Source organism: Trachemys scripta, chromosome 1 (assembly GCF_013100865.1).
Source record: "Trachemys scripta elegans isolate TJP31775 chromosome 1, CAS_Tse_1.0, whole genome shotgun sequence".
NCBI classification, from domain to species: Eukaryota; Metazoa; Chordata; order Testudines; family Emydidae; genus Trachemys; species Trachemys scripta.
The window spans coordinates 54,566,497-54,585,431 of record NC_048298.1 but is presented as its reverse complement, the minus strand read 5'-3'; the positions used below and the strand labels follow the sequence as shown (position 1 = coordinate 54,585,431).

Sequence of the window (18,935 nt, the reverse complement as noted above, 5' to 3'; positions counted from 1 at the left end):
CCACATCTAAACAAATAGTTGTAAGCAATGCTCCTAGCATGGGTTCAGCTCCGCTCGTGTTCATGAAGTCAGGAGCACTAGCGTACAGGGGCCGCTGGCATTTTTGCCACCATGTTATTTAGCCTTGCCCACAGCAGGGCTATAGCACAGAAGCTGCCTGAAGTGGGAGTTTAAGAACGGCCGTACTGGGTCAAACCAATGGTCCATGGAGCCCAGTATCCTGTCTTCCGACAGTGGCTGGTGCCAGATGCATCAGAGGGAGTGAACAAAACAGGGCAATTTGTCCAGTGATCCATCCCCTGTTGTCCAGTCCCAGGTTCTAGCAGTCAGAGATTTAGGGACACCTAGAGCATGGGGTTGTGTCCCTGACCATCTTGGCTAATAGCCATTGATGGACTTATCCTCCACGTGCTTAGCTCATTTTTTAAACCCAGTTATATTTTGGCCCTTACAGCATCGCCTGGCAATGACTTCCGCAGGTTAACTGTGCGTTGTGTGAAGTATTTCCTTATGTTAGTTTTAAACCTGATGCCTAGTCATTTCATTGGGTGACCCCCTGGTTTGTGTGGTAGGTGAACACTTCCCTATTCACTTTCCCCATACCATTCACAATTTTATAGACCTCTATCATCTCCCTCCCTCAGTCACTGCTTTTCCAAGCTGAACAGTCCCAGTCTTTTTACTCTGTCCTCATATACAAACTGTTATATGGAGTAATTATACTCTGTGCTCACTCAAGGGTGAAAGCACATGCCATCAAGCAGTCAAAACAAAACGTCTAACATACATTTGGGAAATGGGCAAACATTTAGTTGCTGGTCCAGCAAAGGATGTAAACATACATCCTTAAAACATACATGCCATTGAAATCTCTGGGCCTACCCATGTGTTTGAAGTTAAGCAAGTGGGTAAGACCTTTGCTGAATGAGGACCTTATATATGAACAAATTTTTTAATTGAAAAGTGTTTTTTAAAGCAATCAGTCAATGAAAATGAGAAACTTTGTACTTTTACATTAGCTATTAGCTATATACCCCTGTTATTTCACAGAGAAAGTGTAATGTATCTCTGCATGGAGCTGTGGTAGTAATCCATCTATTATTTCCATTAACCTTTCTAATAAAGTTATTTCACTATCTCTTCTAATGATGTTGCATTCACTTCACAGTTTTTAGCATATTAGTTCCTTTATATTTCGGTGGTGTAATGAAACATTGATTTTCAAAACTGCGATTGTCAAGGCAATTTTGTTTTTGTATCTGATGAAAAGTAATAAAACAACAGACGAATTAATTTTAAAAGTTACTACATCAGCCAACATGTCTTTAATCAGCTGAACAAATGACAGCACAATTTAGATTAAGATGATATTCCTTCCAGATGGGACCAAAACACCGCAAACACCTGTTTTGTGTTTCTTTTTCTTTCTTTTGCTTGTTTGTTTTAATGTCTTGATGTCATTAGGTATGGCTGTGTGGGTCAAATGATGAGCCAGTTTGGTAAATTAAATGGAAACAATGTGTTGTCGACACAAGAACTATGTGTGGCTCTAAACTACCTGGGGATTCCCACTAGAGTGACAAGGGGATTCCCACCTACCCAGATTTGCCAGGTTTATGTCTCCTTTATACCAGAAAAGTAGCACAAAGGGACCCAAGTGGATCCAAAGGTTGAGTCCTCAGTCTACCAGATATTCCTGGATATCTATGTTTAAAATGAGGGGACCTTTTATCTTAGAATTTGCTCTCACAGTTAAAGTCGGGATTTTTCATTTGACCCTTTCCAGCATTGCATCTACCTTTGTCAATTAAATATTGAAATATGCCCACTTTTCAAAGGTCTCCAAAGGCACATGTGTACGTACACACAGGTGTCAGACACCTGGGTTGCAATCCCAATGACTCTGACTTGCTGTGTGCTCTGGGCAAGGCACTCAGCCCCAAATTTTCAAAACTGGCCTCTGATTTGAGGTGCTTTTGTTCTGGTGGGTGAGGCTTGCGAGAGTGCTCCTGAAAGCCTGTCCCAGGTGTAGCTGGGGACCCACAGTTCCCACTGAGGCCAATGGAATTGTGGCTGCACGTATTAAAATCAGGCTCAAGCAGCCTCAAGTTAGGCATCCAAAACCAGAGTCTACTTCAGAAAATATTGGCCGTAATCTCTTTTGTCTCAGTTTCCCCAGGTGTAATGTGGATAAAAATGCTCACACATCTCTGTAACGCACTTGGAGCGCTGCGTGCTTTGCTGTTATGTTGATGTTATTCGATAGATGCATACACACATACTGTACACAGCTGAACCAAACAGGAAACCCTCTGAGATTTCTTTCAGAACCTGTGTGCCTGGATTGCTTTGTTTTTGCCTCTAACTGTTCTATTTTTGCCTACAGGCTCCCTCAGGCATCTCTGTGCAGGCAGTGCTCATCCTGGACCTAGACATGCTACTTTTGGGTTATCTCCCCAAAACATCCTTGCCATTCAGATGACAACCAGCACTGAGACACTTTCACCTCTGGCTGGAGTGCCTAGTCCTTTCTGAGATGGGCATTAATGCCTCTCCAAAAACTACCCAATAAGGAGTCTTAGTGAATGGTGAGCTCAATCTCCCTACACCTCTCTGTTTTGACACTTGACACACAGCATTTCCAACTTGAACCCTATCCAGAGTTCGGGTAGCTCAAGACTCTGGATCTCCTGTGTGGTAGAATAATATGTTGGTATTAAAAAATACCCGCCTGGCCTCTAGATGCATTTTTAACAACGAAAGAATATGAAGGTTGAGTAACAATGTTTACTTTTAAGTAGTACAGATTTCCCTGGGTACTGTAGAAACTAGGCTACACTGTGTATTTTCATAAACGGCAGCCCAAGAAGGAAAGCACATACACTGCAGTGAACCATCTGTCAAGGGAAATCCAGATGACTTAAGCAGATGCAAAAATTCAAGCTCTTTCTGATATTCAGAGATAAAAGCAAGGCTGAAAACAGGAAAAAATATTTAACATGGACTAAACACACTAGGAATTCCTAGGTACAAAAGAATTAAAGCAGGAAGCAACACTATCTTTCCAGGAAGAATGAGATTTTTTAAAATAATAAATGACAATTACACTAAAGCATGAGAACAAGGACCGGAAGATGTTAGTTCTGCCGTATTGCCAACTCCAAAAGGTTCAAAAATCATGAGATTGGCTTAAAAACAATACATTTAAGGTTCTTTCTGTCTTCTGGGTTTGTTTGGTGTGGAGTTGGGTTTTTTTGAGCCGTTGGGGTGCACTCAAGTAGTACTTTAAAGCTTTTCTTTGCAATCATGAAGTCTATTTTTTTTAAAGTGGGCGCGGAGATTCTCATGTAATCACATGACTCCAAGAAAAACACCAAATAACACAAGACTTATGATAAAATCATGCGAATTATAACCACAAAATCTTCAAGCCGCACTGAATGCAGCAAAAATACACTGAGCATAGCAGAGAAAAAGTGGCTAAGCGACCCTTTGCACTTACCTGATCTTCACGCTGCTCTAATTTAGGCTGACTTGCAACAGCCTCAAGTGGCCAGAAGAGCAGCCCAGTATCCGGGTAGCAAAGGAGCAGTCCAGCTCTGTGCCAGCATAGAACTACTGCTACCTGGGCATGCTTTTTCACTAGGCTGGTTTTACTAACCGATTACACTGCAGGGGTGCTATGTAAACCAGCTGCACCCACATCAGATCTGACCAGGGATCAAAATATGAACCCAGGTCAAGACCTCATGGGTGGACAATATTCAGAGTCTGGATGCAGATCACAATTTTGCAGCTTGAGCTCATCCCTGTACTAAACTAAACATTGTTTCCAACCCTAGACTCCTCTACTTCACCAATATTATTAACAAGAAAGGGAATTTCTTTTCCCAAAAAGATCTGTTCGAATTAGGCATTCTTATTAGGCTACTGTCTTAAATATTTTAATTGGTTATTCCTGATTTTTTCATTACCTCCTTGATTTGAATTAAGAATTGCTATATCTGCACACAGTAACTAGAGCTTGAAAATGCTGTAAGATGATGGAGAGCTGACAGCAAGAACAGATGGTCCAGGTAAAACACCCACCCAAAGGAAGGGTCTCATGCCATCTATGTTAACAGCTGTTTTTAGATATCCTGAAGGGTGGTGTAGCACTGAGATAAAACAGGCACTCAGTATCCAGGGTATGTGACATGCACTCAAATGGATTGATTTGTCTAGTAAATCTAATAAATGGGTCTTATTAATTCTTAGCCAGGAGAGAAAATATTCCTCAGTCCCTATTCACAAGCTCATTCTCATTCAAGAATGCCTCTTCTCCAAAACATCAAAGAGGTCTCCATTTTTTTCTGCAGAGAACTCTATAATGCATAGGTATCCGTTTCCCTTAGCTGGTCTGTATCAAACAGCAGCACAGACAGTAGTTAAAGGAAAGATTTCAGCTGTTGCAGTTGGGTTTTTTTGTCACTACCTTATTTTCTTTAATGTTGCTCATTCTCCCTTCTCTTGAACAACCATCAATACCCCTGACTTCTCTGCATCCCTGAGTCACTCTTCTTTGCCTCTTTATTCCCTTTCCCTTTTCTTCCATTCATTGTTTTGTCATCTACACTCTGTACCACCCTTAATTCCTTTGTCTCCTTCAGTCACTGCACAGTCTCCCCCCACCAACTATCAGCCATGGTTCACACTCCCATCCAGTTCCTTGTCTCCTGCTCAAACAATAGTTAACAGCTCTGGATGAAATCTAGGGACCTTGCGCGCTTGCTCCTCAGCAAATTCATGTTCTCCATCTTCAGTACCGACTCCTCACAAAACACCATGACTTCTCCACTGTTCTTGAATCCCATACCCACAACCCATGTCATATATCTGCTACTTTTGACACCTTCCTTGAGCTCTCGCTTCCTCTCCTTTCTCTCTCTAGCCAAGACTTTGCTGACTTCAAAGAGAAGATTTATGTACTCCCTTCTTGTACACATTTGCCCCTCCCATACTTTCTCCTCCTTTAGTCTATATAGTGGCCTTGAAGTCACACACATCCTCCTAATTTCCAAGCCCTCCTTCAATCCCTTTGTCTCTATCCCTTCACTGTTACTGGCCTCTCTTGCCGTACTCTTACCTACTACCTCTTTTGTCTCTTTTCTCTCCATTTTAAGGCATACCACATATAACACAACCTCCCAAAACACCCCTTTCCTCCATCTGTCTTTCCTACTACCAGCCCATCTCCCTTCTCCTTTTCAATGAGCAATTTACAATTCCTGCATTGATTTCCTTTCCTCTAGATCAGGGGTTCTTTAGGGAAAACAACTAAATATGCACATATACATGTCCAAATCATTGTAACGTATTTATTTCTAGCTAGTAAGTCTGCTGTGAAAAGTGATATTAAACATACACGTATCCCTTTTCACAGCAAACTTAGCCCCAGCAAATCTGGGGATGAATTAAGCCCTAGATGAGGGATCAGGTACCAGGGGTGATGGGGGTGAGTGAGTGAGTGGGTAGCCAGGGGAGGCAGCGGGGGTCAGAGCCTGAAGCCCCAAGGCTAGGGACAGAGCCTGAAGCTCTGGGGCCAGAGCCTGCCACCCCGCAACCCAAGGGCTGAAGCCCAAAGCCTGAACTCACCGGCTGCCAGCTCCTCCAGCGTTATGCCCCAGCTGTCTCCAGAGGGGGACAGGGCCTAACCCATTCTGGTGGCCCGCACAAACAACACCAAGGCTGTGCCCCCAGGAGCACCAGGGAGGGAGAGGGGCTGCTGCTCCCACCCTATCAGAGACCAGGAGGCTGTGGTTGCAAGAAAAGCCCCTGGTGGCCACATGCGGCCATGGTGGTCGCATTTGAGAAACACTGCTCTAGCTCATGTCTAGATCCACTCCAGTCGGATTTCTGTTTCACTGAAAATGCCATCTCCAAAGTCTCACAAAATGTCCTCCTGAGCCATAGGTGCTCAGTTCCATCTTCCTTGATCTTCAGTACTGTTCTTCAATCCCTCCTTCTTGGCAACTTCTTTTCCCTTGCCTTTTGTGATCCTGTCCTCTCATGGTTCATCTACTTTCTCTCTGACCTCACCTTAGGCCTATTCTTTGATGGCTCTTTCTCCTTCCATATGGGAATCCCACATGGCTCTATCATTGGCCCCTTCACTTACACTTTACTTCTGGATAATATTGTCTGCTACCATGGTTTCTAATACTTGCCCATGGTACCAAGTTTACACTACCCACCCTCAGCTTCAAAGCCCTATTCAGCTCCACCCTGGCCACCACATCACTGTTTCACTCATATCTTCTTCCTTTGCTCTGTCAACACTGCTATTCTCAACATTCTCCAACTCCTGTATTTGCTGTATTTGTCCCATGCTGCCCCCATGTATGGAATGGCTTCCCTTTCTTATACCGCAGAAAGAAACCCCTTTCACATTATAATCTCTCCTGAAACACACACACACACACACACACTTATTCCATGAGGCATACTACTACCCTTCAGCCCACATCTTACAGCCCCCTTTGCCCTCATGGCTCTTGCACTGAGCATGACTCAGTCGTACTTTAGGATTGGGTCCTTTATTTCTAAATTTGCCATGCTTTAGAACATCTACAACCCCTTTTGATTTGTGATAACTCTGCTGTCTGCTTCTGGTTAAAGGACTGATAAAGGTGTAGCTCTAGACAGCCTTTCCTGGATGAGAATGACTGGAGTTAAGAAAGAATATAATCAAATATCATATTAAAGTGATCTGAAAGCGGAACAGATCTGAAAATGTAATAAACTGTTAATTCCCCAGGAGAATCGTTTCAGATACATATGATTTCTGTAGCAACAATAGGTAGTATTTAATGACACGAGAAGTTGTGAACTCCTTGGAGAACTGTAGGCCTGTTTGGTTCATGGAATATATATTCTTGTTCTCTTCACTAATGGGTTATTTTGAAGAAAAAACATAATCTGAATAAAAATCATATGGTCAACAGACTCACCCCAACAGAAAAGAGTACCATGTGAGATAGCTATCACCATGTATAAGATTACATACCTGTTATATGTATGTGATATTCTTCCTTGAAGATATTTTGGAAGTAAGGTAGTTTGAACTGCAGATGTGCATATGGCAATCCAGGAAGATTTACATCAACATCACCCATGAAATGTGGAAACTCCCAATCCTGTTAAAGAAAGAACAGAAAAAATAACTTCTCACAATATATTACCCCCCCATATAAAATGGTATAAATTAATAGTAGGAAAAGGATTCTGACAAGTAATATGGCAAAACACAAAAATATGGCAAGTTCTTGGAATGTATTGCAGACAACATTTTGTTTCAGGGGGACAGCCATTTTAGAGTTGGTTCTGACTAACTGGAAGGAATTGGTTGAGACGCTGAAGGCAAGTTGGGTAAAAGTGATCATGAAATTACAGATTTCATGATTCTAAGGAAAGGAGGGAGTAAGATCAGCTGAATAAGGAAAATGGACTTCAAAAAAGCAGACTTTAACAAACTCAAAGAACTGGGAGGTAACGTCCCATAGGAAGAAAATCTAAGGAAAAACGTTGTTCAGGAGAGCTGGCAGTTTCTCAAAGAGACAATATTAAAGGTACAACAGCAAACTATTCCGATGCAAAGGAAAGATCAGAAGAATAGTAAGAGGCCAATATGGTTCCATCAGGAATTCTGATCTGAAAATCAAAAAGGTGTCATGCAAAAAGTGGAAACATGGACAAATTGCTAAGGAGGAGTACCAAAGAATAGCACAAGCATGTAGGGAGAAAATTAGAAAAGTTAAGGCACAAAATGCATTACACCTAACAAAGGACATAAAAAGCAATTAAGAAGTAGTTCTATAAATACATTTGGAGCAAGAGAAAGATAAGGAAAGTGTAGGTTCTCTACTTATCGGGGAAGGAGAGCTAATAATGGATGACATAAACAAGGCCAATGCCTACTTTTGCTTCAGTCTTCACTAAAAAGGTAAATTGTGACCTGATACTTAATACAATTAATAGTAACAACAAGGAAGAAGATGCAGAAAAGCAAAATAGTGAAAGAACAGGTAAAATAGTATTTAGGCAAATTAGATGTATTCAAATCAACAGGGCCTGATGAAATTAATCGTATGGTACCTAAGGAACTAGCTGAAGCAATCTCAGAACCATCAGCAATTATCTCTGAGGACTCCTGGAGGATGAATGAGGTCCCAGAGGTATGGAGGGGGCAAACATAGTACCTATCTTTAAAAAAGGGAACAAAGAGGACCTGGGGAATTACAGAACAGTCAGCCTAGCTTAGATACCTTGACAGATACTGGAATTAATTATTAAACAATCACTTTGCTAGCACCTAGAGGACAAAATGGTTATGAGTAATAGCCAACATGGATTTGCCAAGAACAAATCATGCCAAATCAAACTAATTTCCATTTTTGATAGGGTTATTGGCCTAGTGGATGGGAGGAAGCTGTAGATGTAATATTTCTTAATTTTAGTAAGGCTTATGACACAGTCCGACATGACAGTCTCATAAACAAACTATGGAAATGTAGTCTAGATTAAATTATTATAACGTGGGTGCAAAACGAGTTGATAGACTGTACTTAAAGAGTAGTTATCAATGGTTTGCTGTCAAACTAGGGGGACATATCTAGGGGGGTTTACTTGGATAATGATGTGGAGAATATGCTTATAAAATTTGTGGATGAGGTTGTGAGGGGTTGCTAGCACTTTGGAGGAGGAGGATAAGAATTCAAAATGATCTTGACAAATTGATGGATTGGTCTGAAATCAACAAGATGAAATTCACTACAGACAAGTACAAAGTAGTAAACTTAGGAAGGAAAACTACAAAATGGGGAATAAGTGGCTAGGCAATAGTACAGACAGCAGTAGTACTTCTAATAATGATCTGGGGGTTATAATAATTAAAAAACTGAATGAGAGTCAACAGTGTGATGTACTTGCAAACAAGACCAATATTCTGTGTCCAATTCTCAGCGCCACACTTTAAGAAAGATGTGGACAAATTGGAGAAAGTCCAGAGAACAACAAAAATGATGAAAGGCTTAGAAAATCTGACCCAGGAGGAAAAGTTAAAAAAATTGGGCACGTTTAGTCTTGAGAAAAGAAGACTATGTGGGGACTGGATAATCATCTTCAAATACATTAAGAGAATAGTGATTGATGGTTGTTTATGTCCTCTGAAGGTAGGATAAGAGGTAATTGGCTTAATCTGCAGGAAGGGAGGTTTACGTTAGATATTAGGAAAAACTTTCTAAGTACAAGGATAATTAAGCACTGGAATAGGTTTCTGTAGTGAGTCGGTGTGGCTCCCCTCCTGCCCAGAAGAAGGAGCCCCCGTGCAGGCACCGGAGTGGGTGGAGCCACCACCGCCTGTTCCCACCCCCCGGAAGTCAAGGGGCGGGGCAGGAAGTATAAAGGCCGGCCGCCAGAGCTCAGTCAGAGGCCAGCCACCACAGGGGGCAGACGTGCGGCCGGGAGACCTCCGAGGCCCGAGCCCTAGCTGGCCAGAGCTACCCCGGGCCCGCTATGAGGAGGAGCCGCCGGAGCCCGTCCGCTCCCGTCGCTGGGAGGAATCCTGGAAACCGCCCCCCACTAACCCTGAAGGCGAGACCGCACCAAAACCCCTCCGCCCCTGCTGTTACCCGGAGGAGCCGCCCGAAGGCAACTGGCCGGAATTCCCGACGGAGCTGCCGGACCTGTCACCAAGCCCTGGCCGAGAGGAGCCCATGCAGCTGGACTGGCCCGAGCCCGGTGTGACGAACGAGGTAGGCCCTGAGGGGGAACCTGGAAGTAGCCCGGGGATAGCCGACCCCGGTCAGGCTGCAGACGAATGTGAGCCAATGTCAGTGTGTTGCGGTCTGGACACCCCACTGACCAGCAGCGGCAGTAACCGCTGCTAGGGCCCCGGGCTGGAACGCAGTGGAGTGGGTGGGCCTGCGTTCCCCCCTGCCACCCCCGCTCACGGGTGGCAGGCTTCCCCCTCACCCAACGCTCGGCTCTAGGCGCCTAGGTGTACCTTGACTGTTTGCTTGCTCAGCCCCTGCAACCAAGAGCCTGAGCTATCACTGTGTGTGCCCCACCCTGATCCAGAGCCTGGGCTCTTTGACTGTTTGCCTGCTCAGCCCCTGCAACCAAGGGCCTGAGCCATAACTGCGTGTGCCCCGCCCTGATCCAGGGCCTGGGCTCCTTAACTGTTTGCCCGCTCAGCCCCTGCAACCAAGGGCCTGAGCTATCCCTGTGTGTGCCCCGCCTTGATCCAGGGCCTGGGCTCTTTGACTGCTTGCTTGTTCAGCCCCTGCAACCAAGGGCCTGAGCTAACTGTGTGTGCCCCGCCCTGATCCAGGGCCCGGGCTCTTTGACTGTTTCCTTGCTCAGCCCCTGCAACCAAGGGCCTGAGCTAACTGTGTGTGCCCCGCCCTGATCCAGGGCCCGGGCTCTTTGACTGTTTCCTTGCTCAGCCCCTGCAACCAAGGGCCTGAGCTATCACTGTGTGTGCCCCGCCCTGATCCAGGGCCTGGGCTCCTTACCTGTTTGCTTGCTCAGCCCCTGCACCAGAGGGCCTGAGCCCTGAACTAACTGCTGTCTGCTCAGCCCCTGCACCAGAGGGCCTGAGCCCTGAATTAACTGTTGTCGGCTCCGCCCCTGCACCAGGGGGCCGGAGCCTGGAACTAACTGTTGTCGGCTCCGCCTCTGCACCAGAGGGCCTGAGCCTGCAACTGATGGCTGTCGGCTCAGTCCCTGCACCAGAGGGCCTGAGCCCTGAATTAACTGTTGTCGGCTCAGCCCCTGCACCAGAGGGCCTGAGCCCCGAACTTCCGGTTGTCTGCTCAGCCCCTGCCTGAGGGCCTGAGCCCTGAGCTAGCTGTCGGCTTTGCTCTGCCCCTGCACCAGAGGGCTGGAGCTTCTGGACTAACGGACTGCTTGTTCCCACAGTAGTGAGTCGGTGTGGCTCCCCTCCTGCCCAGAAGGGTCGAGCCCCGGCAAGGACCTATTACAGTGTCCAGGGGAGGTTGCGGAATCCCCATCATTGGAGGTCTTTAAGAACAGCTTAGATAAATAGGATGGTCTAGGTATACTTGATCCTGTCTCAGCACAGAGAACAGGACTAGACGATCTCTCAAAGCCCCTTCCAGCCCTATATTTCTATGATTCTGTGCTTTTCTTTTATAGCCACCTGCTAGTGAATATTTCTATCTTAATCTTGAGTGAGCCACATGAATTGGAATATTGTTTACATTAGAATATATGATTTGATTATGACTTTAAATGCATATAATTATGCACTTAAATATTCACTTCAAAATGGTAATGATGAACCTATAGTATCTACTAATAGTACAAAATTAACCTAAGCGTATGTATGCCTATTCCTGTATTTTAAAAAAGGAAATTAGGTTCATGATACACTTAATTATAAAAACTTAATCAGAAACTGATTCTTTTCACCTGCAGTAATAGTCTTAGCTCCTGTGATTAACTTGGCAAACAATTAATACATAACAAATCTGGCAAGAAGGGGCCTAATCCTGAAAGTGCTATGCATGCAGAACTCCAACAGAAGTTTTTGTGTTACTTCCCACAAACATAGCACTGTGGAACACTCTATAATAATGTCTATCCCAGTTTTTTTGAAGTGAATCCATGACCTAAAGTGAGCCTCAGTATCAGGATAAAAAAATAAAATAAAAATCCACCAGTTTTTAACATGCATATTGACCCACTAACCTTAAATTTAAAAAGTCACTCGCATTATTCAAATTAGCAATAACATGTGTAAGGCAAAAGAAGCCTTAAGTGACCTTAGCAATCTTAAAATACTAATTTCCCAAACTAGGATAGAAGTTGCATTTAAAGCTTTGTTTGTATTACAAGGAAATTAGTTTTAGTTGTGTTAATCATGTATTGCTGCTGAGGCAGTTTATTAGAGCACTATAAATCATATATAAATGTCCTCACCACTGTTTCATGTATTAATTTGGCAAAGATGTTGCCTTGATAATACAAGCGACAAGTGTTGGACCTGTTGACCAATGTATGCTGGGCTAATTATATATCTATCACATTATTAATATATATCATTGACATCACATATATTAATATGCATGAAACACATAATATCAATATAACATTATATTGTATACATTTCCAGCAGTTACATGTCCTAAATTGGCCTGTCTTTTTATAATCCTATTTACTTATGCTAAGTATCTGGTAACACTTTACAAAACTGAAGTCAGCTTTGGCATTAGAAACTTGTTAAAGGCAAAATACATTAATGTTCTGCTCTGGTACAAGCTGGGGAGGTACCTTCAGTACCTGGAATGTTAGTACCCAAAACAAAAATAAGGAAAGGTCCAGAATAACACGTTAAGGAACTGGGATGAACTGGTGTGTTAGATTTTAATAACGTGTAAAGGGTTTTGTAACTTGTAAAATTATCCAATAAATATTAACAGCTGAAATGTATAAATTTGGGAGCACACCTTCTCGGTGAGATTAATTTAAATACGCTGCATGAGAAGCTTCCCGGAAACTGGTATTGTATTAAGCCTTTCTTCCTGTACTATATTATCATTGACTTTTAGCAATAAACCTGATTGATATTGGTTATTTTGTCTCTTGAATATATTTCATAACAAACCAAAGTGTGCTCAAGCAATTGATGTGCAATTTATCAACAGTCCTCATCACAATCTGTCCCAGTGAGTTCAAATACTTCCTCCTATTTACTTGTTTGCAGTGTTGTTATAATCATGTTGGTCCCAGGATATGACAGAGACAAGATAGGTGAGGTAATATCTTTTACTGGACCAACCTCTGTTGATGGAGGGCACAAGCTTTCGAGCTACACAGAGCTCTTCTTCAGGTCTGGGGAAGGAAGCAGAGTGTCTGAGATAAATACAAATTGGGAAAGACTGTCAAGAGAAGGGGTAGCACATATTCGAGGCAGCCACTTGAAATGAAGTGGGCAATTGGGGGTTAGATTGTCATGCATAAAGGTTTTGAAGTGGGCAATTAATAGATGGCAGGCAATGTGTTGTGTGACAAATTGTTGTAATGAGCCAGTCTCCCTGTTAAGTCCATGTTTTTTGGTGGCTAGTAGAGTGAAGAATTTAAGTGTCTAGGCTCAGGTTTTGAAGGTGTTGTGCAGGTTTCCCTTGAGGATAAGTACTGAAAGATCAGATATGGAGTGATCATTTTGTGAAAAGTGTTTACCCACAGGTGATATGGTGTTTTTGACTTTAATCATTTTTCTGTGTGAGTTCATTTGAGACCACGGTGATTGTCTCATTTTACCGACATAGTTGTTATTGGGGCATTTGATGCACCAGATGAGGTACACCACGTGTTGTGATAGGCATGTATAGGACCTATGAATCTTGAAAGGCATTTGTGTCTAGCAGTGGAGATATGTCTGTAGGTTTTGCATCTGTTGTTCTAGAGGGGGCTGGTACCACTTTCAGGCTAGGTCTACACTACGGGGGGGGGGGGGGGGGTCGACCTAAGATACGCAACTTCAGCTACGTGAATAGCGTAGCTGAAGTTGCGTATTTTAGGTTGACTTACCTGGCTGTGAGGATGGCGGCGAGTCGACCTCTTGCTGCGGTGGATTTCCGGAGTCGACAGCAGAGCGATCAGGGATCGATTTTATCGCGTCTTCACTAGACGCAATAAGTCGATCCCCAATAGATCGATTGCTACCCGCCAATACGGCGGGTATGAAGACGTGCCCTCTGTTTAGGGTGTCCTGGTCTATGATGAGCTTGCTTCTGATGATGAGCTTGGCAAAGTAGAGTGGTTGTTTGAAGGCCAGAAGAGGAGGTTCAGGAAAAATTTCTTTCAGGTTTTGGTCCCCATCAAATATGGGTTGTAATTGTTTGATGGACCTATTTACTTATTTCATGTGGCAGACAAAATGGTGTATGCAATGTGGAGGTTCTTATTAATTATTTGTATATTATGGTAGTGACTGGAGATCCCAATCCAACTGGTGCTCTACTCTGTGAGGTACTGCATTTTGAGGAATTTTCCTACTTAGTTACATTTATCCACCTCTGGCAATTTGAACTAGAGTATAATGGCATGTCCCTTTAAGGTTAGAACCTGAAAACTCTAGGACTGCTGGTAGACTCAGTATAATTGCTGCCTGAGTGGTTACATCGTGAGATGCAGAATGCTGAAGCTCTGCTGATAAAATAGGATTGGATCTGTTCCCATGTATGCACCTGGACTTATGTCACACAAGATGGTACAACAGGTATCTGAACAACTAAAAATAAAATAAAGGAATCTGAAAACTAATAGCGTACAGGATGTTTGCTTCACATGGACATTCTCCCTGTGTATTCATCCAGCTTGAATAATCATATCAATTTTCTCCAGTCTTCTAAGACAGGAAATTTAATAACCAGATGAGGCAATGAAAAAGAAAAACATTATCAACAGCAAGTCATCTTTGAAAAATAAACCAGCTTTACTTCACTAACAAAGCCCGATGCCAACTCTGTCCACATATCTATTCAAGTGACATCATCATAGGACCTAATCACATCAGCCATACCATCAGGGGCTCGTTCACCTGCACATCTACCAATGTGATATATGCCATCATGTGCCAGCAATGCCCCTCTGCCATGTACATTGGCCAAACCGAACAGTCTCTACGCAAAAGAATTAATGGACACAAATCTGACATCGGGAATCATAATACTCAAAAACAGTGGGAGAACACTTTAGCCTGTCTGGCCATTCTATGACAGACCTGTGGGTGGCTATCTTAAAACAGAAAAACTTCAAAAACAGACTCCAACGAGAGACTGCTGAGCTGGAATTGATATGGAAACTAGACACAATCAACTCAGGATTAAATAAGGACTGGGAATGGCTGAGCCATTACAAACATTGAATCTATCTCCCCTTGTAAGTATTCTCACACTTGCTTCTTATCAAACTGTCTGTACTGAGCTATCTTGATTATCACTTCAAAAGTTTTTTTTCTCTTACTTAATTGGCCTCTCAGAGCTGGTAAGACAACTCCCACCTGTTCATGCTCTCTGTATGTGTGTATATATATCTCCTCAATACATATTTCACTCTATATGCATCCGAAGAAGTGGGTTGTAGCCCACGAAAGCTTATGCTCTAATAAATTTGTTAGTCTCTAAGGTGCCACAAGTACTCCTGTTCCTTTTGAGGATACAGACTAACACGGCTGCTACTCTGAAACCTTACTTCACTAATGTAATCTTTACAAATTATTGTGGGGTACCGTGTAGAATCATAGGGTTAGAAGGGACCACAAGGGTCATCTAGTCTCACCTCCTCCAAGATGCAGGATTTGTTGTGTCTAAACCATCCAAGAAAGATGGCTATCCAGCTTGATCCAGTAAAATGATTTGCACAATGTCTGCTTCCTCGCTGTACCTCGGATTTTGCATGTTGAAGTCTCACTTTGGTGCTCTCTATTGTTTTCTTGTTGTGTTCCTGATAGGCTCTGTTCTTAATGTTGATGAGAGGTAATAGTTCCGCTTCGTTTTCTTCAAACCAGTCATTTTCTGATGGTCTCTTTCCCCCAAATGGGGACTGGGACCGATACAGCAACCATATGTGGTATCTTTGGGGACTACTGCATTAATGTATCATTGTGGGCTAGGGATTATATTCTGCTTCATGGGGAAAGATTATTGCAGCCCCTCCAGGAATGAAAAACAGTCCCTGTAAACAGCTCCAGAGAAGTGCCCTGCCCCCGGGTGGCTTGCATATAATGGTTCAGGGTTTCAGGAAATGCAGACAAAAAAAAGAAAGAACTTGGGGTATAAAGGGTCATCTTGAAGTAACACAGGGGTTTTCCTTTTGATTCAGCAAATGGACATGTCCAACGAGGGACCCAGTTCTGCTGAAAGGTTGGGAAGGACTTTGATCTGCCAGACTCCCTCTTGGGGAAAATGGGTGACTGTTGGTATGTTCAGTATGCATTTATATGTTTTTATTATTTTATGTGTTCTCTGTATGCTTTTGTCCCTAAATAAATGTGCTGTGCTTTAAGAGAACTGTTTGGTTACTGGTAACTGACACTGATCATAGCCCTTGGGGAGGAAAGTAAAGCGCAGGGGCTGGACTTCAGTCAGACCTGCTGTGATAAACACAGTGAATTGAAAGGGGGTTGCAAGCCTAAATCCCTGGTGAAGAGGGAGAGAAATGTGGGTCCCTGCTCAGAGAGAGATGAAGAGACCTAAGAGGGGATTCCTCGGGTAGGTCAGGAGAGGGTCAAAGGTGCAGGTACCCTGAAACCAACAGGAACTATCCAGAGACAAGGTAGATGAGATAATATCGTTTATTAGACCAACCCACCTTGTTTCTCTAATATCCTGGGACCTAGGCAAATACAACAACACTGCATTAGGAGCATCCTAAACAGTCACCAGTGCAGTCCCAGCATGGGTATAATTGTTCTTCATTGGTAATCTAAACACAGTTCAGCTTCTGTAATATTCAGACAACAATTTTTGCAGAAAGACCATGATATCCAACAGAAACTATCCCCACTAATGAGGGGAGGTGATTAGCAGCTCCAAATTACAATCTGCACAAATATAAATTCTTTACTGTTATGTTAGAAATAGATTTCATATCTGACATCATGCCTTCATGTACCTTGTATTTCCACTCCACAGCTTCCAGTTTTCACTCTAGGATATCTGCTCCCACATCAAAGGTTAATCACTGCAGGTGACATATGCTGCGTGCTTTAACTTCTCAACTGATAATAATGCAGATTTTACTTGATCAGTCTTAGTGTTTGCTATAGTGGTGCCCATGCTTTGCAATATCTAGGGTCTCATTAACAACTGGCCCCTGAATGCCATAACTAGATTGCAATCATATACATTTGTGTAATTTTAAAAATAAATGCACAGAGCCATACTCATAGCTCATATTAGTATCTCTCATAATGCATGACTAAAAATGGTTTCTTCTTTGAATTCAACAGCAATCAAGTCCTGCTGTTGATCCATTTTGATTTCACCCTGCAGTTACAGGGAGAGGGTGGCCACACGTGCATTTAAAACCCTGGGGATTCACACTGGTCCCTCAGCCACCAAAGTGGGCACCTCTGATTTACAGTTTCCAAAGGCTGCCTCATTAAACTGACATGCTTCAGTGCTGAGAGCACCAGGAAAGGAGCACATGCTGCAAAAAGGAGATCAAGCTTGAGGACAAAACTATTTTGATTTCCTCTGACTGGCATCTAATTTCCCAAGCCAAATAAAGGTACATCCCCCGGTCCTCAGATCTTCAAAGGAAGATCTAGAATGGAATGGAACTATGGAAATACTGTAGTTAAGACTGACAAGGCATTTCCACCTTAAATTCCTATTTCAGTCCAAAAATTAATTTCTATTGTTTAGTTTCAGCCTAGAACAACTGTTACTTAATTTCAGGAAAATCTGTTTGGTGTAATGCAGTGTGAGGGGGGGAAAGTATTGTTCAGATACTGAGAAATTTTCAGATTTTTCGTACTTGGATACCTCTTAAATAGCTTATTTTTCAATCTCAGCATATGATGTAAACACACACACACTACAATCCTATTTATCTGAATGGCCTAGAGGACATCCAAAACTTTTGGGGACATCCAAAACTTTTGGATAACTGGGCATTTGGGTAAACTGAAATGCTATTAACTAACATAGGACTACATGGGGGAGAAACTATGGAATTGGATAAGTAGGATTTTTGGATAAAGGGAATTCAGATAACTGGAATTATACTGTATGTATATTCTTAATAAAAAGTAATGGCTTTGCCTTGCTTGAAGAAATCTGGTTCTGAAATAAGAAACTGAAAGCTGGAAGATAGTCAGCTGGGCATGCATGCTATGTTATTTATTTCCCCTAACCTCAGTGAGATGTTGCAGGATTCAATGCTCCTAATGGTGGCAGCTGTGAACAGCTGAAATACAAAAAAGGGATTTAATCCCACACTCAAACTTAAAAGAGAAGTTACAGATGATGAATATTATACACTTTTACAGTGCACCATTCGGCATGGAGAACTGAGGTACAACTCAATCTCTTCCAGTTCGTTGCATCCTATCCTTTGCCAACAAGATATCTGTTTAGATAATGAGCTCTTTGGGGAAGGGGCCTGGTTTTCTTAGGCCTTGACCCTGTAAACAATTATACATATGCTTTACTTTATGCATGTGAGTACTTCCACTGGCTGCAGTGGAATTACATGCATGCTTAAAGTTAACTATACACATAAGCAGGGCCAGCTCCAGGGTTTTGGCCACCCCAAGCAGCCAAAAAAATAAATAAAATAAAATAAAAAAAGCCGCGATCGCGATCTGTGGCGGCAATTCAGCAGGAGGTCTTTTGCTCCGAGCCGGAGTGAGGGACCATCCACTGAATTGCCGCCAAATAGCTGGACGTGCTGCCCCTCTCCGGAGTGGCCGCCCTAAGCACCTGCTTGACAAGCTGGTGCCTGGAGCCGGCCCTGCACATAAGTGTTTGTAGGATGGAACCTTCCTGTTTGTAAAGCACCTCGCATCATTTTGGCACTATTACATACAAAACAGTGGATGCTGGTTCTCAGCAACCCCAATATTAACAACTTTCAGTTCATAGCAACATTTTGCTGGGAACCAATCCTGTCCCATTGACTATGATGTTTATGGAATTCAGCTATATACCACTTATTCAGAACTTTTTTGAAAGAAAGACCCCGCTGCAGGCAGGATGAGCTGGGACATGCCTTCTCCGATTGCTGCCCCACAAACTGGCCTACAGGCAGGGACCCACTGCCAGCACAGGCAGTAAGGGACTGGAGCGCCCACATACCCTCCAATGGGAGAGGCTCTGCTGGAGGGGAGTGTGACCCAAGTACCACTTGATGCCAAATGCTAA

General features: G+C 43.1%; 1 protein-coding gene across 2 annotated transcripts in view; it reads right to left on the bottom strand.

Moving 5' to 3' along the window:
* The window catches only part of TMEM117 (transmembrane protein 117), a 345,104-nt gene that overhangs the window by 9,785 nt on the left and 316,384 nt on the right, over window positions 1–18,935 (bottom strand). For both annotated transcript variants that reach the window (XM_034769909.1, XM_034769918.1), the window contains one exon: window positions 7,046–7,175. In XM_034769909.1, the coding sequence (XP_034625800.1) occupies window positions 7,046–7,175 (130 nt within the window). The remainder of the gene's footprint in view (window positions 1–7,045; window positions 7,176–18,935) is intronic.